This window comes from Vombatus ursinus, unplaced genomic scaffold, assembly GCF_900497805.2.
Source record: "Vombatus ursinus unplaced genomic scaffold, bare-nosed wombat genome assembly UNPS02015106.1, whole genome shotgun sequence".
In the NCBI taxonomy this organism is placed as follows: domain Eukaryota; kingdom Metazoa; phylum Chordata; class Mammalia; order Diprotodontia; family Vombatidae; genus Vombatus; species Vombatus ursinus.
The window spans coordinates 1,797,643-1,824,365 of NW_020954884.1; the positions used below are offsets into that span (position 1 = coordinate 1,797,643).

General features: G+C 38.5%; 2 protein-coding genes across 3 annotated transcripts in view; one reads left to right on the plus strand and one right to left on the minus strand.

The window, feature by feature from the left end:
* Positions 1-3,550: 3,550 nt before the first annotated feature.
* On the minus strand, positions 3,551-19,595 carry BRIX1 (biogenesis of ribosomes BRX1). Its single transcript, XM_027846263.1, has 10 exons — positions 19,376-19,595; positions 13,140-13,251; positions 9,694-9,737; positions 6,477-6,547; positions 5,988-6,037; positions 5,813-5,886; positions 5,639-5,689; positions 5,138-5,239; positions 4,308-4,436; positions 3,551-4,012 (listed from the first exon to the last, which is right to left on the minus strand). The coding sequence occupies exons 1-10, from the start codon at positions 19,535-19,537 to the stop codon at positions 3,740-3,742; spliced, it is 1,068 nt and encodes a 355-aa protein (XP_027702064.1). The 5' UTR covers positions 19,538-19,595; the 3' UTR covers positions 3,551-3,739.
* A 206-nt stretch (positions 19,596-19,801) lies between these two features.
* Positions 19,802-26,723, plus strand: part of RAD1 (RAD1 checkpoint DNA exonuclease) — a 10,520-nt gene continuing 3,598 nt past the window's right edge. The window contains exons 1-4 of one of the 2 annotated variants that reach the window (XM_027846260.1): positions 19,802-19,959; positions 21,436-21,708; positions 22,680-22,788; positions 24,426-24,684. In XM_027846260.1, coding sequence (XP_027702061.1) covers positions 21,514-21,708; positions 22,680-22,788; positions 24,426-24,684 — 563 coding nt within the window. In that variant the 5' untranslated portion in view covers positions 19,802-19,959; positions 21,436-21,513. Of the gene's footprint in view, positions 19,960-21,435; positions 21,709-22,663; positions 22,789-24,425; positions 24,685-26,723 lie in introns of those variants that run through there. The other variant, XM_027846261.1, reaches the window with a different exon arrangement.

The following is a 26,723-nucleotide window of genomic DNA, read 5'->3' on the forward strand; positions in this document are numbered from 1 at the left end:
CAGACAGTTGCTATATAAAATTTAATCTCAAAGGTATAGTATTAGATTGCTAAAATTAAGACTTGTGAAAATACCTGTTCAACGAGATTTCCAGTTCAAAAAAGTATGCTGTATATTCCTTATATTTATTCATTCTCTTTCTTTATTTGTATATTTATTTTTCTCATAGTTCTTTTACATTTCTTTCTCAATTTTCCTACGTATCATTTTTGACTACTCTCCCCTTCTGGATACCCTCTTCTGAGTTTTGTTACTGTTGGTTCTTCAATTTGTTGGACTACTCCTTCTGTCCGTTTTCTGGACTTTTATCTATGTCATGCGTACTATGAGTTGTCCCCCAAAGCTTTGTGCAGGGCCCTTTTCTCTTTCTGTCCTACACTATCTCATTCCATGATCTCATTGGCTTCTATCAGTTCAATAAACATCTATGAAGGTGATTTCCAGATCTATTTATCTAACCCTAGACTCTTCTAATCTCCAGTCCCACATCACGATGGACATTTCTAACTGGCTGTCCTGTGGCATCTTAAAACGTCCAAAACAGAACTCATTTTCCCCAAACCTTTTCTTCCGTTTCCCTATTATTGGGGGTCCCCCACTATTCTAAGTGTCCAGGTTCATGTTTGTGTTACCTTCCACTTGTGCTCGCCCCACATGCCCAATCAGAGGCCAAGTCTTCTAATTTCTTTCTCTAAATATCTCTTATATGTCCCCTTCTTTCCACTAACACAGCCACCACTCTAGTTCAGACCTTCACCACTTCTGTCCAGGTTTATTGGATTAACTGTCCAACTGGTCACTCTGTCTCAGTTCTCTTCCCACTCTAAACTACTTTCTACAAAGCTGCCAATTTGATTCTCCTAAAATGTAGGTCTAACCATGTACCCCCACTATTCTAACTCCAATTGCTCCTGATTACCTCCAAGATAAAATTCAGAGTTCTTTATTTGGCATTTAAAGCTCTTCACAACCTGCCCCCTTCCTACCTTTCAAATCTTACAGGAGGTAGAGCCAAGATGGCAGAATAATAGGAGGCAGTACAGCAAGCTCCCCCACCCCCATACTCCTCCAAACAGATTTAGGAAACACACTTGACTAAATCTTGATGGGGCAATCCAGTACAAAGTCACAGTGAGTCACCTTTCTAGCCCAGAGATTCTACCAGAATATGGAAACAGGTAAGTCTGTGGATACTTGGGATGAGGTCTGGCTAAGAATGGTCACGAAGTACACTCCAGCACAGGAAAAGGCTGTGCAACAGGGTAAGAGGAGGTTCCAGATTCATACAGTGGTCACTGCAGAGGGCAAGACCAGGCGCCAGCTGGCAGCTGTGCTGTTCACTACGTAATTCCGAGTCTCAGATCCAGGGCTTAGGGGTGGAGTTCTGGGGTACAGAGTGGCCACAGGTTGTAGGCTTAGAGGAGGAAGTTCAGAAGCATCTCTCCTCTGACACTCCCACCACCCTCGTACAAGCCCTCATCAACTCAAGGTTGGACTTTGTAATAGTCTGTAAGGCCAGGGGGAGAGGGAGGGCAGGGGGGAGGTTCCTGCCTGCCTCATCTCTTCCCTCTCCAATCTATCCTCCATTCAGCCACCAGTGATTTTCCTAAAGCATGGATTCGACCATGTCACCCCCTATTCAACAAACTCCAATGGCTCCCTATCACCTCCAGGATCAAATACAAAATCATTGTTTGGCATTCAAAGTCCCTCATAACCTAGCCTTCTCCCTACATTTCCAGTCTTCTCAGATCTTACTCCCTGCCACATAGTCTTAGAAAGCAACACTGGCCTCCTGACTGTTCCACAAACAAGACTTCTCTCTCTTGGCTCCAACCATTTTCTCTCATATCCCCCATGACTTGAATGCTCTCCATGCTCATCTCTGCCTCTTGGCTTCCTTCAAGTCCCAGTTAAATGCTCATTTTCTTTCTACAAGAAGCTTTCCCAACCTTACTTAATTCTAGTTCCTTCCCTACTTTTCCTGTGTATACAAGTAGTTTGCACACGATTGCTTGTTTTCTCCCCCAATTAGATTGTGAGCATGAACTGTCTTTTAACTCCTTTTGTATCCCCAGCACTTAGCACGGTGACTAAGCCCAAGGGAATAATAGGGTCTCAGCTCCTGTTTCTAGCCCAATCTGAAGTCTGCACAGTAACAACCAGAACATAAATCCAGAACAAAATAGAGACAGCCATTTTGGTGGCATAGAACCAGTAGCACCTTAAAGCCAGTTGACAGTGGCTGAGTCTAGCTGAGTCTCCTGTTGCTCAGACCCAAACAAGATCAAGAATTTGCAGAGCCCAGAGCAGAGGGGGAGTTATCAAATTTTTCCCTTATCAGACCACTTTGGGAGCACTGAAAACACTGTACTCAAATTATCCTTGAGATCATGGGATAACACAACATTTAATACCCAAAGAATGCAGCAAGAATATCAGCCCAGATCTTCCCTCCATAAGTGCACAGAGCCTGGTCCTAACATCAAATCTTATGTCAGGAAGTAAGCTATAAGACTGAGCAAACAAAAAAAAAAGAATCCCTTGATAAAAATCTATTACAGTGACAAGGCTGCTCAAGGCACAAACCTCCCCAAAAGTGACTTTCAAACATTTGAGGCAAAGCCTCAAAGGAAAAGACCAGTGGGGAATAAATTCACCTGGAATTCCTGAAAGATGAAGAATTTTTTTAAGAGCTGAACAATAGATACAGCGACAAGGCAGCCAAACAACTTTAAAACCATTAGGAACACATATCAGCACAACGATCAACTACAATTCTAGAGGATAAATGAGACATGCTACCATCTGCTGATAAAGAGATGAAGGTTTTAGAGTATAGAATGAGACAAATACATACATATATACATATACGTATGTATATGCAAGTATATGTATATACATATATACATGTGTATATGTATGTATGTATATGTGTACATATTTAAATCTTACTTTCTCCTCCTCTTCCACACAAAGATCCAGACATCCTGGTCTTACTTGATATTCCCTACACACAACACTTCATCTCCCTATAGCTGTTTTCCATGCTTGCAATGCTCCTGCCCTCCTGAACTTCGACTCTTGGAATGCCTGGCTTCCTGAGACTCAGCTCACATGCAACATTTCCAGCAGGCCTTTCCTAGTCCGCTACCTGCTAGACTACCTCTTCTAAATTTCCTTCCATTTCATCTGCATTTGTCTTGTATCTTCTGATTTATATATGTAACCTCCCCCTGTTATAATGTAAGCACCTCAAAAGCAGGGACTGTTTTTGCTTTCTTTTTTTTTTGCATCCCTTTTTTTTAACACAATGGATTGCACATAATAAACCCTTAATAAATGCCAGCTAAGTAACTGATAGTTAAGCACTTTCAGCTCAATAAAACATGTTTGAATCTTACTGGAGCTTTACAAAACTAAAGAATATTGCCTTAATAGTACTATGCAATTAAATCTTTGAAAGCACATTTTAAACACTCTTAGTTGCTACTAAATTATTAATTCTGAATTACCCAAAAACATCATAAGAAAAATAAATGTACCCTTGGACTCTCGTAGCATTTTATTTTATTGAAAAAATGAGATGACCAAAATAATCTTCTATCAAACACTTTTGGCCCTAGATTTGTTTATCAGTCCACTAAACAAGTATCAAAGTCCTGGATAACAAAAGAATATTTAGATATTGAATGCAAAATAAATACAAAATAATGGAAAACATTTGTTTTCCACAGATTTATTCTGCTTTCTTAGTCTTCAAAGCCTTCTGCTTCATTTTTCTTTGTCTTTTGTGTATCTTTTTCTTTTTTGTTTTCAAACTAACTTTGGGCTCTGGTTTCACAAACAGTATTTCCACTGGCTTTTCTTCAGCTGGCGTCTTAAAGACATCATCAGTGGGATCTTCTGCAATAACAGTTCTATCTTCTTTCTTCTTAAGCCTCTGTACATCTTTGACTTGTTGTTTCTCCCTGTATTTTGCAGCTGTGGCCATTCTCACTATACGTCGATGCTAGAAACAGAATCAAAAGTGCAGGACTAAAATAAGAGAATGTTTTGGAATTTGAATAACACAATTATGGACAAAAATTTCTTTCACCCAAAATAAGAGAAAAGATCATTATGTTGCATAAAAGACCAAACAAATAATTTAACCCAAGTAAAATTAATTTCACAACTTTTATCATAGAAACAGCTAAATAATTACTTCACAGAATAGACCAAATAGTAACTATCTCAAGGAAATCACTGAAATACGGCTGTAAAACCACAAGAATTGTTAAAACTAAAGCCCAAACCCAGCTTACCATATTTGGTGACTGGTAGTGTGGATTTTCATATAAAGTTGGTCCCCCAAAACTGCCTTGGAAAATCTTTATGAGATTTAAAACAAAACGAGGTCCAATTTCTACGAGGGCAGCATCTTCTTCTATTATCTATAATAAAGAGAAATACTTCTCAACTTGTTTCTGATGTCCCCTCTACAAATAAGCATTGTGTCCAGGAGATATTATGATCTAATTTCTTTCATTACATTTAGGTATGACATCTAACAAATGAGAGGCAGCATGATGGAGTGGATAAGAACTGATACTGGAGCCAGGAAGAAGTAGTAAAGACCTATATCTGACACCCGAACAGGTCATTTAAATTCTCAGGGCCCCTACTTACTCCCACGGAGATACTTTCTTAAAGCAGAAGTCGCATGTATTATATTAACTGATAATAATATGTACCACAGTTTACATTTATACAGCACTCTACAATTATAAAACTCATTATATACATAATTTTAATTAATCCTTACAAAAATCTTGTGAGATAAGTAGTATAAGTACTATACCTATTTATAAAATGGGAAAATGAAGTCCAGAGGGGTTAACGACTTGCCCAACATTGCACAACTGCTAACTATGGACCTAGGGGCTTGAATCTTGCAACGCCCTCTAACGTTCTTTCTAGCAATAAATCTACCACCCTGCAAAATAGATGAATTGGGACCTGGGACCTGGGACTTCCAACTCAAAATCTAGTGCTCTTTCCAATAAACCAAACTAACTTCCCGGTAAGATCGGGAAGAGTTTTCAAAAATACTTTGAGCACCTTTAAAAAAAAAAAAGGCTTTTAATCAGCTTACCTGATAGTTACGAAACCAGATCCTATTGTCCATAATGGTAAAGGTAAACACATGGTCAACAAATGGCTGGCTCTTGGGATGGTATTGTGGAGTACAAAAAATCTATTGAAGAAATAGATGTATATATAAATACATACATAAATACACATATAATATATATGTTGGTCTAATTCAAATTTCTATTGTTTATATTTGATATGCCAAAAGCTGTGTCTAACATATGCATTAAAAATAAATGCATTCTCCCCTTTAACTGCAGAAGTGGGAGGCTATAGGTATGAAATATTATATACACTGTCAGTTGAGGTTAATATCTTGGTTGGTTTTCCAGACCTGTTTATTTTTATTATTTTAATCTTTGGACTCAGAAGTGTGGGGAAGGGAGGGAGAGGTAAAGCCTCCTAAAGGGATATGATACAAGTCCAAAAACATAAAAAAAATTTTTTAAGGAATTCAGTTTATAGTATATTTCTATAAATGTGTGAACTTCTAAAGATTTACCTGAATAAGGAGTTCTTTTATCAAAGAATAATGTGGAGATTCATCAAAAGTCTACAAAAGCAACATAACATTATTATTGGCCAACAGAAAATAGTTTAATAATAGTCACACTAAAATACACTATATGGATTTTTTTTAAAAATCAGGATGTCATACAGAAAGCACAGAACTTACAGGATCAAAGGACAGAAGAGGACGTGAACCTCTCAAACAGTTTCCAGTCATCTTTAACTCTGCCAAAGTATGAACTGCAATGGATTTTGAAACAACAGATTTAGGTTTATTATAGTTAATCCAAAAATATTTTAAGCAACATATTACAAAAGGATCCATCATTGTATCAACTTACTATTTTGAACTAAGAACTTAGCAGATGGCCCTTGAGGTGAATTTGAAAACCTGAAAACAAAGAGATTATTTAAGGAATTAGGAAGAAAATACAAAGTGCTCACTACATAACTGAGGCTAGGAGAAATAAAATTCATTTTTAATATCCTATATTAACATAGTTTATTATCTTTAGTGATTATTTTTTAATATGCAAATCTTTAATTTTTTATGGAAAACTTCAAGAATATATATGTATAAAAATATATATATCTTTATATATGTATAAAAATATTTGTATATATACAAATAAAGATATATATATCTTTATATATATGTATAAAAATATATATGTATAAAGATAAAAATGGCAGATGAAAACAGTACCTATCAGTCAAACAAATGGCTTGAAATCTAGACTTCTATACATAAAGTACACATTTCTACAGTATGTGCACCACAGGTATTTTAAGTGGAACAATTCCAATGTTTAAATGATATATTCTCTTACCACATATAAAGATCTTGTTTTTTCTTGGCTTCAAAATAGATACATTTATTGCAGTTCTTTATTTCACAGACCTAAATGAAATAAATTATGGGAAACAAAGCTCTAAAAACCAACCCAAATAGTCTGGCAAGAATTCTTTTCATAAATGTTTAGTAAATATGAAAACGAGGTAGTCATTTGCTATCATCAACAAGCACATAATATGTGCCAGGTGGTGGGGATACAAAGACAAAAATTAACTTACATTCTGTTGGAGGGTAACATATTTTATACCCATATAGCTATGAATAAAAAAAAAAAAGGGTAGGGAGGGGGATGTATAACATCAGATGGAATAGCTGAGCTTGGAAGGAAGCAAGGGATGTTTAATTGCTCTGTACAGGTCAGCAGGGAGTACATTCCAGGTGAAGGAGGGGAGGGGGGGGAGGTAGGTGGTCTATGTAAAATTGAAAGCCAAAAGATTTACTATCTTGTGTGAAGAACAGCAAGAAAGTTAATCAGGCTGGACTGTTGAAGTACAAGAGCAAACAAATCTTGCAAAAGACTACAGCAGAGGGAAAGGGAACTATTAACAGGTCAAACCTGGTTCTTTTCTTAGGATTAATCTTGAAAATTGACCAGATATGTTTATCTTCTCATTCTTTTCTTCTCTCACAGGCTAACAACTCCTTTCCTCTCACATGGAGATAGTCGCCTTCTAGTTTGGCTCTAGCTTTCTGAAGTGACGAACTTTCTCTTTTTTTTTTTTCAAGTGAGGCAATCGGGGTTAAGTGACTTGCCCAGGGTCACACAGCTAGTATATGTCAAGTGTCTGAAGTCGCATTTGAACTCAGGTCCTACTGACTCCAAGGCTGGAGCTGTTCACTGCGCCACCTAGCTGCCCCTAAAGTGATGAACTTAAAGTCAAATGCCCAGGAAATCTCTAGTTGTTTCCAAACTACAAAAAACAAAAAAAATGAAAAGGGAAAAGATGCCTTAAGGCTATAGTGAAATACATTCACATACTTCTCTCTGGTCAAAGTATAGTCAGTATGGAGGAGCCCAGAACCAGAGTAAGTGGCAGAAGAAGAATCAATCTGGAGTTGTTCCCTGCTGTATTCTTTTTGTTACTTCTGGTAATAAATGAGACAGATATGCTGTTCTCTGTCGCTATTTATGTTGTTTTTCTTGACTTCAAGTCCTAAAAATGTCATTCAGGTGCTTTTTTTCCAGCGTATGCCTGGGTTGCATGCCCTCCTCTTCTCTTTTAGGAGGCTTCAGCTCACTTGCCACCTTCTGGGAGAAGTCTTTTCTGATTCTGAGAGTGTTCTCTCCCTACTCCAATTACACTGTAGTTATCTGATGTTCTATTGTTCTATTTTCTCAATATAATGTTAAGTTCCTTTAGGGTAGGATCTGTTTTTCATTTTGCCTTTGTATCCCCAATGCAGTGTACATAATAAATGCTTGGTGAATTACATTAAACATTAAGCCAAAGATTAAAAACTTTAAATTATGCTACATCTCTAGTAATGTAGCTTAGTAAAATCCTTAATTTGTGAAAGATAGATCTGAATATAATCTATCTTAGAATAACACTAAAATATTTCCTCGGGTTTAGAGAACCAAAGAAGCAATGTAAATTACATTCTGAGTATAGCACATAGAGCATTCATTCATAAACTCTTTCTTTAAATATCTTATCTTTAAAATGATCAGACAGTGGATTTCTTAGATTATACTTAAAGTTACATAATATGGCCTCAAAACACGTGCTACAAATAAATGAATCCTTCCTAAGGTCAACAGAGACTAACAATTTAAGAAAAGATATATAAATATTAAAAGAGCAATAGGAAGTAAATCCTAAAGCATCTCACTTGTCAGTTCAAGTTTAAAACTCTTAATAATCTCTTAGTTTCAAGGAATGCTGTATAAAAGCAGCTAGATGGTACAATGAATAGAGCACTAGGCCTGCAGTCAGGAAGACCTAAATTCTAGTCAGGCCTCAGACACTTACTAGGTGTGTGACTCTGGGCAAGACAGAACCTCTGCCTCAGTTTCCTCATCTGTAAAATGGGGATAATCTCCTAGGGGTGTTTCGAGGATGAAATGAGATAATAATTGTAAAGTGCTTAGCACAATGTCTTGCATATAGTAAGTAAGCACTTAATAGATGCTTACTTTTAAATAATAAATGTTTACTTCCTTCTAGTAACTATCCAGTAAGTATTCAAAACACCTACACATCAAGTACACAGCACTGTCTTAGGTTATGTAGGGAATAGGATTTTATAGTTTAGTTGGAAGACAAGTTTAAAATACAAGTGATAAGAAAAATGGTAAAAAATTAAATACAAGGGCTAAATTATGTGCCACAGACTAAATGCTGTAAGAGTCTAGACGGGAAAATGAGGATCAGAATAGTACAGGATGACTTCATGGATGTGGGACTTTGCCCTGGAACTTGGAGAAGGCCATTTTGAGGGTGGGGGAAACATCGCAGGTAAGGGTTTAATGTGAACAAAAGTAGTGTGCAAGGCAAATCTTGTGTCCTGTTTATAAGACAGTGAGAAACCTGCTTGACTAAAGCAGAAGACCATATGTTTCAGAGTGAAGGGAATGGCTGGATAGGCAGGACAAGCCTTGAAAGGTACTAAAGTACTTTGCCAAATACTTACTATGAGTTAGGCACTACAGTAAGGTCAGGGAGAGGGATGACATCTGGGATTTATCAGTATGGCAAATTCCCAGGGAAGGATAGTCTCAGAGGGCAGTTCAGAGCAGTGGAGTCAAACTCAAATAGAAACAGATCCCTGAAGGCCACATATTGACTTAGAAAAGCTCAAATTAATCTTATCTATGTTGTACTGTATTTTTTATTTTGTTAAACATTTTCCAGTTACATTTTAATTTAGTTCAGGCAGCAACAGAGTTTCTGAGAGTCTGACACCTCTGGTCTAGAACGTGTGAGATTAAATGACTGGGGTCTCACAGTCAGTATATGTTAGAGGGACTTGAACCTCGGTCTTCCTAGCTTCAAAGTCGGCTCCCTAGTCACTACGCCAAGCTATCTCTGTCTAGACTGGCATATTCTAATCAAGCAAAACACTCATTAATGCTGGATGTATTTTGACAAGTGAGTTAGTCCTCAAATCAAGTGTCATCTTAATATTTTTAATCAAAGTTCCTAAAGGATGTTTCAATAAATTCTACATGTGGTTCTTTTCTAAATTACCTCGTTAATTACGAACAACTTGTCTTTCCGGTCCATTTTGTTATCTGATAAAAGAAAAAAAAAAAGAAAAATGAACAACTTACAAAAGAGGATTTTGAAAGCTCTAAACAAAAATATTTTCTATACAATAATCTTAAAGATCATGCTCACAAAAATCAATTTAAATGTAACAAAAGAATATTAATTTTCACACTGATACTTTAAACATTTTGCCCACACATTCAAATGGATTCAAATCTCAAATGTCCTCCAATAATGCAGATGGCAACTCTCCACACCTGTTCACCCCATGTGATTCCTGTCTATGCCAGAGGGGAGCAGTCCCATGTGCTAAAGTTCCTTCTTGCTTGCTCCTTGCAACTCCTTTCCAATGGAGTACTCTGGCTGTCCACCTGTCAGCCATCACTACATTACCAAGTCATCTTCTCTTACTGACATATTTTACTCTTATTCTTCCCAGTTATATGTTAACTCCCTGCTTCTACTCACCCTGTATCTCTCTATTGCCTCTGCATATTCATTTTTAATCCTTCAGGGAATGTTGTATTCCATGCTATACTGGCACATGGAAACACTGGTAGAATGCCAGTTTTTTAAAAAATGGTCCTCTATCATCATGGCCATTAAAAGAGCTTTGCGATTTCCCAAAAGTGGTCGAAGCTGATCTCCTCCTTTCTTTTTATCTCTGGGTCCAACTTGATATCCACTTATACTTTCTGTTCCAAATGTATATATTGATGGACAAATTCTATAGGTTTTCCATCCAAATACATACATGCCACAATCTAAGCAATTAACATTCTTTACCTAGTTTCATCTTTCCTGTGTAGATGGTCAGGCCAAACTCCGTGGAAAGAATTTGCAAGAAATCTTGAGAAAAAAATCTCTCTTCCAAGTGTACTTTGTGTTGCATCTCCTCCATCACCTAGATGACCACATTTCTACCTCTTGTATGGTCTACGTGACATTAAAGGTCAGAGAGTCACTGACTAGGGTGTCTTTTTATTGTTATATCTTGAATGATTCTAATGTATGGATAGGAAATGCTTTATTATAAAAGAGACTATAAGGCAACTTTTTATTCTATGGAATTGAATGTTTTTTTTTTTAATCAAGAGCAAGCACAGTGTATTTTATTGTGAAAAGGTAAAGATGCAACCCATTGCTGAAAATCACATTTGAAAGCCTGCTTGTTTCCTTACTGTTACCTTTAATGAGGATGCCTTCCATTCACACGTAATAACAATATAATCTAACATTTACGTAGCACTTTAAAATTTGCAAAGCACTTTACAAATATTATTTCATCCGACCCTCACAACAACCCTAGGTGCTACTAATACCCCCATTTTTACAGATGAAGAAATTGAGGCAAAGAGTCACACAGTTCTTAAGTGTCTGTGGCAGAATCTGAACTCAGATATTCTCAACTCCCAAGTCCAATGCTCTATCCACTATGCCACCAACCTAACCCTTTATCAAGATTTTATATTAATGGGAAAGTAGACATATGGAACGGCTAAGTGGTTCAGTAGATAGACTGCCAGGTCTGAAGTCAGGAAGACCTGAATTCAAATCTGGTCTCAGGCACTAACTAGCTGTGTGACCCTGGGCAAGTCACTTAATCCTGTTTGCCTCAGTTTTCTCATCTGTAAAGTGAGCTGGAGAAGGAAATGGCAAACCCACTCCAGTATCTTTGCCCAAAAAAATCCAAATAGGGTCACAAAGAGTGGGACAGAACTGATTGTGATTGAACAACAAAGAACAAAGTCATCAGTTATTGAAGTCCTCTCTCAATTCCCTTTCTTTGAAATGAATATGGTCCAAGGTATTTTTTCTGTGCCTCTGGTTTCTTACCCTCCTCCAGAGACTTGGTAAACTGGTCCCTCCACATCCTAACATAGCCTAGGTTGTTTCCTCCAATGCTGACCTCTCTATGACCTTGGTCTGATCTGGCTGCTTTTGTTTGGTCTTTTAGTGCCATTTTTACCCCCCCATAAGCATATCCAGGACTGTGAGGTCAGACAACAAGGCTGATGTATCTGATGGAGACTACTGCTTGTCATAATGAATTTACAAATTTTCCATTTTTTTGTTTTTTGTTTTGTTCCTCTTTCATTTTCATCCTTAAATGCTTTCTTTGAGCTGTTTTTGCCTTCCACAAAAGAGGTCTAGCTCCAAATCTGTAATAATGCTTTAAAGCTGACAAAGTCTATTTATGAGATTATTGATTTAGAGATGGAAGGGACCTTAGAAGTCAACTAGCTGGCCAATCCCTTTAGTTTATAATATAAGGAACTGAGTCAGCTCAGGGAGATGAAAAGCCCAAGCTCACTCAGGATTTGAACCCAGGCCCTCTGGTTCCAAACCCAGTGCCCTTCTCACCATACCACATCACCCCCCTCAACCTCCTGTGAAGCAGGTAGTGTGAAAATTTAGTTTGCAGATGACCAAACTAAAGGTTTTTCTGAATACAAAACCACTGCTCTTTCCACTAAACCACATGACCTCGACCCCATTACAACCCCCTTCAGTAGTAAAAGCTGCAATATTCCTGGTTTTGACGGCTTCAGCTGCAGTGCCTCTTTGACCACTTAGCTTCCCAGAGTAACCGAGCTTGGGAGCTCAGTCCTTGCCCAGACCAAGGGCTGGATATGAGCCCCAGAAGCCTAGCAGCAGCAGCAGCAGCACCAAAATCCAGCAGCTCCAGAGAACATCCAGGGCCATGAACTAAAGAATGGCAGCTGGAATTATGTGAGGAAAGAAATGATCCCACAGGCCCGAGCCCATTACAGTGCGACAGTGCAATATAAAATACTTCATGTTCACGTTACTATAATTGATATGGTGGCAGCTGAGTGACATGTAGTGGACAGAATCCTGGGCCCAGAGTCAAGAAGACCTGAGTTCAAATCCACCCTCAGATACACTTACTAGCTGTGTGACCCGGGCAACTCATTTAACCTCTGTATGTCTCAGCTTCCTCATTTGTCAAATGGAGTTGTTGTGAGGATAAAATGAGATAATAACTGCAAAATGCTTAGCATAGTGCCAGCCATATAGCAGGCACTATATAAATACTAGCTATTATGGTGAAGATCCTAAGCCATAAAGAAAAATGTTAATTGTGTTCAGTAATTCTTTCTTAAGGAAGTAAGAAAGCATATAAATCCATTTTAGAAAGATTTATAGCAATAGAAATGGAGATGGATAAAATGGACATAATGTGGGCACTTGAAGGATTACATTTTTGAAGTACTTTATTCCCTAATTATGCCAACTTAACTAAAATAACCACCTCTCATCACATATAAGAGACTACGCTAGTTACATTAAGCATTACTGGACTTGGAAATATAATTATACAAACATCTGCATATAACTATTTCCAACATAAAGTTTTAAAAGTATACAATAAAAAGAGATGGCTTATAGAAAAAACCAACCTGCTTTAGAATGAGGCATCAATGTTCTTAAATCTTGCATTAAATGTCTTGTTCTGAAATTTATTCCCCTGGATGAGAAGATAAGAACCCGCTCCTTATTCTTCCATTTACCCTAGAAGAAAAAAAATTTTAAACATATAAACTTTAGAAAGGTACTGAATGTATACCCCCAAAAGCTAGATCCCAAATTTAACTAGACTGATATATAGTAGCACTTGTTGTGTCTGCTGACACACTTTACACATTTATGACACATACTTCTTAGTATGCATTTAAATGGGAAAAGGCCAAAAAAGTAATTTTACAGTGAACTATTCTAATAAAAAAGAAAATTCATAATTATATTCAAATATTAAGACATACAAAGTACTTTCTTCACAATACCTTGTGAGGTTGGTACTAAAAGTATCATCCCTTTTACTAATGAGGTCAAATGATATTGCACAGATACCAAGTATCTGAACTGGGATTCAAAGCCAAGTTTTCTGACCCTAAGACCTACAATACCATATAAAAATATGGGAAAGTTTGATGGATTGTCTATTCATACATTGTATGTAAGATTTTAATATAAATATAAAGTGATGTTTTATTTAGAATTGATGCCCTCTCCTCACCACCCTCCCCATTTGAAAAGGATTCCCGATTTATGTTCTCTTTGTGTTAAAGGATTTTTTTACAGGCTGCACTTGTTAAATTTTTTTATTAACATAAATTTGACAAACATGGTTATTTCCCTTCATGAAGTAAAAAAGAAAAAAGAGTATATATAAAATTTTGAATCTCTATTACATACATATTTTTTTAGGTAGCTAACGAATTAAACATGGTACTTCCAAAACTGTCTCACTTGTCTTTATCTCCCTGATGCTCTCTTCAGTATTCTTTAATGTTTGATTGTTATTCTTTTCTTTGGTACCTCTCTTCCCCACAAGTCTTCCTCATCTCAATGACCCTTCTTTGTAACAAATAAGCACTGTTAGGCAAAACAAATCCACAGATCAATTGTGTCTTTAAATTATTTATTTATTTTTTTGGGGGGTGAGGCAATCGGGGTAAAGTGACTTGCCCAGGGTCACATAGCTAGCAAGTTTCAAGTGTCTGAGGACAGATTTGAACTGAGGCCTGACTCCAAGGCTGAAGCTCTATCTACTGCGCCACCTAGCTGCCCTAAATTTAAAAAAAAAAAAAAATCACACTCTATAACTCTATTCCATCAACTGTGTGTCCAGGAGTGGAAAACATGATTCATCAGTTTCTAGAGTTGTGGTCTGATCACTGCATTGACCAGAGTTCTTAAGTCTTTCAAAGCTGTTTTCCTTTACAGTGTGAGACAGTCATTGTATAAATTGTTCTCCTGGTTTTGCTCACTGCCTTCTCCAATCAGTTCATAAAAGTCTTCCCAGGCTTCTCTGAAAGTCTCCCTGTTGACATTTCTTTTGGCACAATGACATTCCATTATCATATATCATAATTTCTTTAGCCATTCCTCAATCAAATCTGCTTAGTCTCCTGGTCTTTGCTAAAACAAAGTCATGCTTCACTTTTTAATCTTCAACTGCTATTTACTGCAGTTTTATAAGACAACAGTAATTCAACAACAACAAAAAAAATTAAGCGGCTCCTATGCTATGCAAAGTTTTGTGCTTGGGGATACAAAGAAAAATGAAAAAAGGCCCTGCCTCCAAGAGGCTAACATTCTTCTAAGGGGCTGGGATAGCCAAGCATGCGAAACAATAGAAGGAATAAAAATGAATAAGGGGAAATGAATTTCAAACTGTGTTAGAACTCCTCAAATACTTGAGTTATCAGTCAAGTATGTGTGAATTTTCTATTTGTTAAATTGGAAGCATATTCTAAAGAGATGATAAAGGAAAAATGCTCTTTTGTTGATCCCTCTATAACAAGTAGATTAGAGTACTTTATTTCATAAAACCCCAAGAACAGCCTAAAAGAGATGGAAAGATAAAATTTTTTTCTAACTACCACAAAAAATTACCTCAAAAGCAACTACCTTCCAGGCAGTCTTCCTGGTCTTTCTGTGAACAGTAACCATACCCTTCCCTCAAAACTAGTCAAGCACTCTGTACTTTTATTAGAAAAATAAATGTAACATGTAAGTGCCTGTGCAATGATCCCTCGAAGCTTATTCGCTTCTCCTGAGAGCAGAGACAACATTTTAAACTTTTTATCTCATTCAGCTGCTAACAATTCTCTGCACACAAAAGGCTTCAAATGCTTGAAATTAAAAAAAAAAATGGCACCACCCGATAACATAGAACTATCTGTAATGTGAGTGGATAAACGATCAGGATACATACACAGGTTATCAATTACCGCACAGTCTGTTTCAGCCCTCACCCTCTTTACTCTTTTCCTTTTCTCTTTTCTTGGCTTTTGTGGCACAACATCATTTTCGTATTCCTGTTACGTCTACTTCACTTACTCTTCATTTTTTCATTCATCAAAAATGGACCTTCCCAGTTTATTCCAAGCCCTCTTCCTTTTTCATTCATTCAAAAAACAGCACCTATTCTATATCATGTACTATGCCAGGTGGAGGGACATGAAGATAAACACAAGACAACTCCTCCTCTCCAACAGCTGCATAGTGCTTACGTTCTGTACTGAGACATACAATAATTATGTGGACAGAAAAGTGAATACAATATGAATACAAAGGAGGTATCAATTAATTACTGAGGGGAGCACTATAGACTCAGAAGATTGGATGGGCTTCTAGGACAGGAAGCACTTGAGATAAGCTTTGAGGGTGAGATGGGAGAGCATCCACCCATGGAAGATGATCTGGGAAAGGTCTGAGGCACAAGGTGGAATATGGCTGGCTAAACACAGAGGACATGAAGGGGAATAATGTATAATAAGCCTGCAAAGCTTGGCTAAAGCCAGGTGGGGAAGGGCTTCAAACATAAGCAACAACAGAGTATGCCAGTTTGGCTGAAATGTGGAGCCAGACTGTAAAGAGCTTTAAAAGTCAAAGAGAGGGGTTTCTACTTTATCCTAGAGGTAGTAAGAAGCAGCCACTGGAGCTTTTTGAGCAGAAGAGTAACAAAGTCAGACCTATATTTTCAGGATAACAATTCAGCGTTTATGTAGACAATGGATTGAAGATGGGATAGACTGGGAGATCAATTTGGGCACTACTGCAATAGGCCAAGACAGAAGTAAGGAATATCTCAACTAGGGTGGCAGCCATGTAAGGGGAGAGAGGGGATGGCTACAAGAAATATTGTAGACACAGATCAGCAGGACTTGGCAAATGACTTACATGAGAGGTAAGAGAAAAAATGAAGAGGACATTAAGGATGCATACCTGAAAGACCAGAAGCAGTACCCTAAAAAGAAACAGGTTAAATTAGGAAGAGGAACAGATTTGCAGAGAAAGATGAGTTGTTTTATATTTGAAATGTCTACAGGCCATTCACTTGGAGATGTCCTATAGCCAGTTGGTGATAGAAGACTTGAAAGATATTCTTTCAAGCCCAGTTTCAACTACCACCATTCAGAATCAAAAACTCCAAAATCTCTTTATCAGATTAACCTCTTCTAATTTCATCTTTCCCTTACCTCTGCTAAACCCCTCTCAATACTTTCTCAGGCTATTTGACTCTTACTTTCTGTTTGGTTCCCCAATCTGAACTTTATAGTTAGCTAGATCAGTTTTACACTGTCCCTTGGCCCCTGACCCTATCAATACTCATGGCTTAACAAACCTAACCATGGATTATTTCTATTATCTGCCACTTCCTTCCACTCCTGTTCATACACTGCAGAATGGAGATATGCAGTATGGCACAACCACGCTGATGGAGGGAGGCCAACACTCCACTTCTCAACTCAGTGACTTTGCAATGGCTGTTCTAAATACCTTCTTATGTCCTCCTGGAATCATAGATTTAGAGCTGGAAGAGACCTTAGAAGTCATTAAGTCCAACACCTTCTTGATGGCTTGTTGCCTACAAAATTCAACCCAAGTCCACTTCCCACATTGTCTCCCCTGATCTCTCCAGCTGCTAGTTCTCCTCCCTGATATCTATCTATTTTGTACATACACAGTCTTCCTGAATACAATATGAGCTTCTTGATGGCAAGTACTATTTTGTCCTCGTACCCAATGCCTAGAATAGTGAATAGAACAGAACAACAGGAGCTTAATAAATGCTTGTAGATTGATAACTAAAATCTCCAACTTCTCAAACTTCTCATATTTCCACCTGCTACACCTCAAATTAATGCACCTCATTTCCCCTCTCTCAAATTAATTTCTCTTCTTAGCTTCATTTGGTTAATGTTACCATAAGTTTCTGGCACAAAAACCTTAGGAATCTTTTACTCCTTTATTCTGTAGGCCCTCATATTCAAATTGTTCACTTTTTCCTTTATCTCCATATCTTCCTTTTTATTCTCAGTGCCAACACCCAGATTACATCAATAATCTCCTCACTGTTCATACTGCTTCTAGACTCCTGGCTCTTCAGTATATCCTCAACACTCCTTAATGCCAGATTAATTTTCCCCTGGTACTTCTCTGACCCCATCACTCCCTTGGTCTTCATAGTTTACCAAGTAAAAGCCTCTTAACTCCTGACAATCTAGCTCCACCCTACGTTTCCTAAGTCAACTCTCCACCGTGAACCACTCACTCTTTCCAATCTGAACTCTATTTCCCCCCAAAATATATATATATATATATATATGGCACTTTTGCCACTTTCACACATTTGCTCATATCATCTTCTCCACCTGAAATGTTGCTCTTCATTTAGAGAAATCCTAACCACCATTTCAAGGCCAATTTAAATGCACCCTAATCCTCCTCTTCTCTCTGATGCTTCCTCTTATCCTCCAAGAGAATCAACTCCCTTCTTCCTCTGTACTCCTATTACATTTAATTTGACTATTTATATAGTTACATTCACCCAAATGAGTTACAAACTAGCTCCATTCTATCTTTCCAGGCCAATTACATTCCTCACCACTCTAAAGTTCCAATCAAATTGGCATACTTCCGTTTCCCATACAAGGCATTGCACCTCTCATCCCAGAACCATTGCAGTCTATCTCCATCTGAAATGCTCTCTCCTTTCCACAAAACCTGGAAGCATCTAGTTCCCTTCAAGGTTCAATTCAAGTGCCACAAGAGACCTCTCCTGACTCCCCTAGATGACAGTTCCTCTTTCATCCTAAGAGATTGTAAATCTTGGAATGATTTTTTTGCCTTTTTATCCTTAACACCCAGTGCAACATCTAGGACGTAGGAGGTACTTGATAAATGTTTGCTGAGTGAAGAACCACAATAGAAATCTTAACTTAATTTTGTAATTTCTCATAGAACCTAGATCAAGCTAGAACTTTAGAAATGGTTCAGATAAGGTAAGATCCAGCAGGAGAAATACTTAAAAAAAAAAAAGATTTCTTTGCCTATAACCCACCAGAGCAGGGAATAGAGAGCACTGGACCTAAGAGCCACGAGGACCCGAGTTCAAATCCTGCCTCAGACACTAGCTGAAGGACCAGTCCCTTCACCTTCTTTTGCCCCAGTTTCTTCAACTGCAAAATGGGGATAATAACAGCACCTACTTCCCAGGACTGCTGTGACAATAAAGTGAGCTGTTTGTAAAGTTATCTTTATTGTTATTAATCACAGTGGGGAAAAAGCAATAGCAAGAACTAGCCTTGGAGCAGGAGAATATTAAAACTCCCGTTTGAGGATGGACAAAAGGGGGGAGGGATGCTCAGCATACCTTCCAGCTCCCCTCAAGTCACAACCAAAGTCCCACCTTCTTCAAGAAGCCCTTCCAACGCCCCCTCCCCTAATCTCAGTGCCTTCACTCAGACTGTCCCCAATCTAGTTGTCTGTACCTTGTCTGCATATAGTTGTTTGTATGTTGTCTCCCGCTAAGACAGAGCTCCTAGAAAAAACCAAACATGTTTTTCCATCCCCATCGCTCAGCACAGCGCCTGGCACACAGCAGGCGCTTACTAAGTGCTGGTTGACTTGACAGGTTCTGTAGCCTGAGCTGAGACAACCTTCCGCCTCCGCTCTCCGGTGACAACCACGTGCGCGGGCCGGCCTGGCTGCGGAGGCCGGAGGAAGCCTCGGCTGCCCCGCATAGAAGATCAACAGGCCGCCGCCCCCTCGAGGGGAGAATGCCGGGTCGGGGTCACGCGGGGGCCCCACGCTCCCACGCCAGACCCTGAGCTGTCGCTGTTACCTTGGAGACGGGGCCCGGGATGCGGTACTCCTCCTCTTCCTCTACCTTCTTTGGGGCTGGAGGGGTCTGTTTGGCCGGCGCTCCGGCCTTTTTTCCCTTTCCTTTAGGCTTCTTCGCCTCGGGCCCCCCTTCTCCATGCCGCTTCCTCTTGACAGCCGCCATCTTGCCCAGATTCCCCTTCTTCCGGCCGTCGCACGTTGCACGTTGTTCATTCCGCCTTCCGCTCCTTCCCGCCTTGCCCCTCTCTCCTCTTTCCCGTCTCTATGCTACCAAAAGAGTTTGAAGATGGGGCAGGGGGCGGGGTGGAAGCGGACGCTTCCTCTCTAGCTCAGCCCAACCCCGGCTTTACTTTACGGCTGTCGCACAGTGTAGTCATGGAGTGTGGGCAGGCGCAGTCAAACCAAGCCAGAGCTCCGACACTTCCTGTCTGCATCGGGAGCCGGAAGTGGAACTTCTTTCCAGCTTTGGGGCGGGAAAAACAGTTGCACCTGAGGCTGCCCTGGGACCAGAGGAACCGAGGGGAGCCGAGACTGCTGGGACGCTTGGGACTGGAATTGATTCCTACCCTACAAACATTTGGGCTGGTAAGGCGCGGAGCTAGGGGCTGGGGCTGCAAAGACAAAACAGCTCTTGCCCCGGAGGAGCCGGAGGTAGAAATAACCATAGTTGAGTAAATGCAAGAGGGAGGAGGAGGGAGCACCCACCACCGGGAGGGATCCGGAAAAGCTTCCGTCAGAGGGGACACCTGAGCCGAGCCGTGAAGGGAGAAGCTAGGATCTGGGAGAGTCGGGGCTGTGAGCATTTCCTAGTTGGTTTGTTCTGTCTCCTCTCTCGGTTTGGGCCTGGGATGGAGAGGCAAGTGGAAGGTGTAGACAAATAAAGTCTAATGCTTTATTTACCTTTTACAAAGTCCTAGCACTTTGCAAAATTTGAAGCGCCAAATAAATACTGGCTATTATAGGGGAAAAAGACAAGATCTGAATTCAGGTCCTTGGTGTGCAAACTTTGTAACTCTGGCAAAGCGGTTTACAAACATCACATTTGATCCTCATAATAACCCTGGGAAGTAGGTGCTGTTTTTATCTTCCTTTTATACACTTAACGAAACTGAAGCAGACAAAGATTAAGTGCCAGGGTCATCCGGGTAGAAAAGTCTTCCTGATTCCAGGTCTAATGCTTCATCTACACTGCACAATCTAGATACCTCTACTTTATCTCTAAAATACGGTGTTTGAACTAAATGAACTCTAGGAATCATTCCAGCTCTAAATCCTATGTTCCTTTTACTGGGAGTGGGGAGAATTTGCCTAGAATCCTGGTTTTGACACTGAGGTGTGTTTTGGGACAAGTCACTTCCCCACTGTGAACCCTTTTAGTCTTTTGTGTAAAACTTATACTTATCATTTGGTACTTTGGAGTAGCGGATAGAGGACTAAGCTTGGAAATCTGGGAGACCTAGGCCCAAATCCTCCTTTAGAAACACATCAGCTAAGTAACATGGGCATGTCACTTAACTTTTCAGTGCTCCAAGCAGCCTCTACAATTATAAATTACAGACTAGTTGTCTGTCTACATCTCTAGAGTGATTTTGCACACCAGGACTTCCTTAAACTAATGAATTCACAGGTCTGGCTCCCCCCCCCAAAAAAAACTAAGTTATGATTGTGGATCATGTGAAAATGTTTTAAATATGAAGTGATATATACATTATTTTAGTCTTAGAACATCCCAGTGGGAGCAAGTTAAATAGGGCATTTTTCAGGAAACATCCTCAGAGAAATGACTCCCAACTTCACAAGTACTTTAATGGCAATACTCACACTTGAGTCCAGGCCTCTTGATTTCTAGTCTAGTAATGTTTCCATTACACATTTTTTTCTTTTGCAGTTGGAGGGGGTGGAGTGAGATCTAAACAGTTGTGCTTGGAAAAAATACATTTTGCTAAGAAAACCCAAATTGGTTGACATTTTAAAAAATCATTGGGAGGGTAAGGGTGATATAACTAAAGCAATTTTTTTCTGGAGTCACTGAGCTCAATTTAACATTTATCTTTCTTATAGGTTACCAAGACAGACAGCTGGTTAATCCCAGTTTAAATTAGGAACACCCAGTGAAAGGAACCTTATGTGAAACAGAAAATGCCCCTTTCCACACAGGATGAAGATGGGAATGATCAATATATTTTAGTTGCCAGCCTTGACAATGTAAGGAATCTCTCAAACATATTAAAAGCTATTCATTTCAGAGACCATGCAGCCTGTTTTGCGACAACAAATGGGATCAAGGTTACAGTGGAAAATGCAAAATGTCTGCAAGCAAATGCATTCATTCAGGTATGGAGGCAAGCATGCTATTTCACTGTTCTTTCTGCATGTGTTGGGAGTGGGTCGTGTGTTAAATTGGTACTAAGGAAAGAACACTAAACTTGGGAGGCAAAAGTCCCAGGTTTGAGTCCTTGCTCTGCCTCTTATTAGCAAGTCATTTTATTTCTCTGCTTTAGTTACTCATCTTCAGAATAAGGGGTTTGGACTTGATGACCTTCAAGGGCCCTTCTAGCTCCTCAGCTATGATCTACAAAATGAGGGTGTTGGACTAAGTGATCTCTTAGATCCCTTCCCGCGCCACTATTGTGGGAATCCTAAATAATATTCACAGGTTGAAATTTAAAATTAACTGAAAGGATTGTCCAAGTTCTTTCCCTGTCCTGTATTGTTGATTGTAACACTTTTTGAAGTATCTCGTTATTAGGTAAAGCATAAGTATCTTTGTTTTATAGAAATTTTGCTTATGATAGGTTTTGTGGCATGTTGACAATCAGAAGAGAATCATTTTTTTTTTTTACAGATGAGTGTCACTTGTAGTAAATAACAGAGCCTAAGCAACCTTCTTTGTGTTTAGGGGCTCTGCAGAGAGAGTAGATGCCTCCAGGGGCTTGGTTGGGCCATTTTTGTTTCAGGAAGCTAGAAGAGAGAAGTTCTTTTTTGTCTGGCAGCCGACAACTTAAATTTGTACGATGGTTTTGGGGTATTGGTATTCAGGAATCTAATAAATGCAAACTAAGAAGAATCAGAGTTGTTTGTAAGTTTAAAAATTGTCTAGTACAACCCCCAATTTTACAGATGAGGAAACTGAGTCCCAGAGGGGTTATGTGACTTGCTGAAAGTTTCCTAGGTAGTAAGTGGCACAGCCAAGTTGATCTACTTTGAAATACATAGAAGGTGAACTCTTTGGAACTATATGCAAAGTAGTATAATTCATTAATGTAAATGGCCATATTTATATTTGTAGACTTCTTTTTTTACAGGCTGGAATATTTCAGGAGTTTATTGTTCAGGAAGAATCTGTAACATTTCGAATCAATTTGACAGTCCTTCTAGACTGCTTGACAATTTTTGGTTCAACTCCTTTGCCAGGTATATCATTGTTACTGTCATGATATAGTAGTATGAAGGCGTCAAGAATTCATCAATTCAGGAATGATATTTAGAATTAGTTTTCAATTTGAGAGTTCATTACTTAGAAGTCAATGGTGGGTTTTAAAATTTTAGAATGTTTTTGAAAAATATCAGGTGTTTTTATGACTTCTCATATTTGCAGAGGTAATTACAATCTTTTTAAATATATTAAACACTCAGTAATTAAAACTGAAATAGCCAAAAAACTTGAAAATGGCCAAGATTTAACCTTATGGAAGTTATTTGAATAGCTTAATTCTAGCTATATTGTTGTTATAATGTACTTATTAACATTATTTTTAAATATGCTTATGGTAGGTTTTTTTTTCTTTTAAGAAACCTTGTAATAATTTAATACATTTTCCTGCACTCTGAACTTGAAAATATTAACCTTCATTTAGGTTTTTGGAGTTTTTAAGTGGTAAAAATGTAAAATGTCATAATTCATTTGATGTAGATGTGAAATCACAAAAACACTTCAGAATTATTTTAGCCCCTGGGACTCTTGGCAGGGTGAATTTTTTAGCTCCATAGCAGCTTAGCATTATTATTATTACAACAGTCCTGTAGGACTGGGTTAGGCATGGAACTTTATAATTAAATGAAAATTCTATTTTATTACAAATAAACATTTAGCATAAGACTTGCCAATACGTTGGTCATGGTTAACTAGTCAAAGTTAAGGTCCCCCATCATGTGCACTTCCATTAGTTCTTGGGAATTTTCAGGCTCAAAGGGTTTCTCATTTCATAGGTAGCCATTATTAACAATGTCATTAGTGACTAAGACTGTCAACATCATTACCCCTTCGATGATTGATTGTGTTAGGACCTCTAGCACCTTTTGGGTAGAATTGTGATTGTAAGGCTTCTGGAAGATAAAAAGTAGCTTCTCCTCTAAATAAAGTTTGAAGACCTCCCTGTATTTCATACAGTGAGCTCTGGGTGCTACTGTATCAGAATACTTATATAATGCTTGTAAAGCATGTGCACTCAAATAAAATGGAACCAAGTCTTCAACTGTTCTGCAAACTACAGTATTGGTACCTGCACTTTTAAGACAGTGTACGCTATTTCATTCTGAAATTCTTTGTGTTTGAAGTCAGGGAATGATTTAGTAATCTCAAAAAATAGATGTAGAGATCTTTAATACATTTTTTTCTTGTCATTGTTGCTATTTCTGGTGGTTGTTTTTGATTTTTTGTGGGCTAAATATTAGAGTAATTTTAGTAACAGAAACTCATTTCATCAGTTTAGAGAACTCTCAGTGAGCATCTTCCCCTGCTATTGCAGATTGGTACCTTCTCTGCAGCTGACATTCTTAGAGACATTGAGAGGTTAAGTGACTCACCCAGGATCACACATCCAGTATAAGGCAAAGGTGTTGAGCCTAGGTCTGGCTTCCTCCAAGGTCAGTGCCCTATTCACTGCACCACAGTGTCTCAGCAAAAAGAAAAAAATACATATGACAATGATTAATAGATAGATAAATAAGACTACTACTTAATGAGTTTTATTTGTGATCTGCATAGAAACTGAACCTAAAACCACAAAAGTAAACTCAAAGAGTGCTTATATTGATTTATTTCTCTTCAGGAACTTCAACCGCACTTAGGATGTGTTACCGAGGTTATGGGTACCCTTTGACACTCTTCCTGGAAGAAGGAGGAGTAGTAACAGTGTGCAAAATTAATACCCAAGAGCCTGAAGATACATTGGATTTTGATTTCTGCAGCACCAATGTTATTAATAAGATTATTCTTCAGTCAGAAGGCCTACGTGAAGCATTTGCTGAATTAGACATGACCAGTGAGGTCTTACAGATTACCATGTCACCAGAAAAACCTTATTTCAGGTAGCCAAAATCAGTATTTTGTTTCTGATAATCTCTTTGCATGATTTTTTTGCTTTTTCTTAGCATCAGGAATTTTTATTGTACCTCTTCTCCAACTGATTAGCTAGCACATATGAACATGTAGGAGCATAGGACCTAACCACCCATCCAACTGCTTCTGTTGTATTAATGACTGCTGTCAGATATTGTGCTGGCAGACTCAGAACACTTAGTAATTTAATTGACAACAAATGTAATTAATTACATAGTTCAATTCATGCATCCCCAAAATATCAAGATTTATGATTACTATTGAAAATTTGGGTGTCCTTGCTCTAGAGAAATATTCTTATATAATGCATTCTTTCTTTTGTTTCATTTTAGTGCAGTGTGCAAAAAATAATGGTCCTTTGTATATGCGATTTTCAGCAAATATTTATTGACTACCTAATATGTATTAGATACCTTAAGGAATGAATACGTAATATGCCTGATACTTTAAGAAATGAATACATAATATACCTGATATCTTACATGAATAAGCTTATAATTTAATTGAAGGAGATGACATGAGGGAGTAAAAAAGTATATAGTAATTTAGTACCAACTTCTTAAATGCTTGGGGCAGCTAGGTGGTGCAGTAGATGAAGCACGGGGTCTAGAATCAGAAAGATCTGAGTTCAAATGTGGCCTGGGACACTAGCCATGTGACCTTGGCTTAACCCTGTTTGCCTCAGTTTCCTCATCTGTCAAATGACCTGGAAAAGGAAATGACAAACCACTCCAATATCTTTGACAAGGAAACCCCAAGTAGGTTCACAAAGAGTCAAACATGATTGATCAGAAAAAAACGGGCAGGGGTGGAAGGTTGCCATAGAGAACAAGGGTTTGGTTATCATGAAGTAAGGTAGTGTTCATCAGGGAAGATAAGAAATTTACAGTAGGATCCAAAGTAAAAAGTGATAGTAACTACTCTTGCCCTATTGAACTGGTGGTTCCATATTGAGAACACCTTCAGAAATTCGTTTAGAGAAAAACCAAATATTTTGATGTACCTTTCCAATTTTAAGCATTATAAAGTAATATATCAGCTACTTGAAAGAAGTTCTCAAATGTACTTCAGGATAGTTAAAGCTTTTTACAGCCTTATGCAAGGATGTTCCAATCTAAAGAAGAATATAGTAATGCTTAAGTTAGTTCAAACTTAACTTATTGGACAGAACTCTCAATTAACTAGTGGCAGAAACTGAAATTCTAAGGCCTTCAGCAGAATTTCCTGAGGAACCCTCCGGCATGAATCCTGGAATTATCTTCCTCATGCATTGAGGCTTGGCAGGAAATCTCTTTTTGGTGGGGTACCGAGTATCAAACAGTTGAGGGATTCAGTCTTCAGTTTTCCTTCCCCTAAAATACCTTCTCTTTGTCCTATCCAAATCTTACTCTTTCCTTTTCAAAGTGCATTTTCAAACCCAGTTCTTCCATGAAGCCTTCCCTAATTTCTCTTTTTTAGTTTGGTTTTAATTTATTTTTAGTTTTCAACATTTACTTCCACAAGATTTTGAGTTCCAAATTTTCACCCCATCTCGCCCCACCCCAAGATGGCATGCATTCTGAATACCCCTTTCCCCTAGTTTGCCTTCCCTTCTATTTCTTCCCCCCTTCTCTTATCCCCTTCCCCTTCTATTTTCCTGTAGGACAGGATAGATTTCTATAACCCATATCTTGTATTTCTTTTTTCCCGGTTGCATGTGAAAAACATTTTTTTTTAAACATGTGTTTTTAAAACTTTGGGTTCCAAATTTTCTCCTTCCTCCCTCCCCACCCACCCTCATTGAAAAGGCAAGCAACTCGATGTAGGCTATACATGTGCAGTTACGCAAAACACTTCCATAGTAGACATGCTGTGAAAAACTAATTCTGTTTCCCTTAATCCTGTTCTGCCCCACCGCATTTATTCTGTTCTTTCTTTTGACCCTGTCCCTCCTCAGAAGTATTTGCTTCTGATTACCCCCTTTCCCAATTTGCCCCCCTCTCTACCATCTCCCTACTCTCTTATCCCA

What these genes read in the sequence shown, in the direction of transcription:
- BRIX1 (XM_027846263.1), bottom strand. Translation starts at nt 19,537, where the DNA reads ATGGCGGCTGTCAAGAGGAAGCGGCATGGAGAAGGGGGGCCCGAGGCG. An exon ending in AGTTGTTCGTAATTAACGAG is followed by an intron (nt 6,548 to 9,693) that starts GTAATTTAGAAA and finishes TATTTCATTTAG; the next exon opens with GTCTGTGAAATAAAGAACTG. An exon ending in CTCTTCTGTCCTTTGATCCT is followed by an intron (nt 5,690 to 5,812) that starts GTAAGTTCTGTG and finishes TTGCTTTTGTAG; the next exon opens with ACTTTTGATGAATCTCCACA.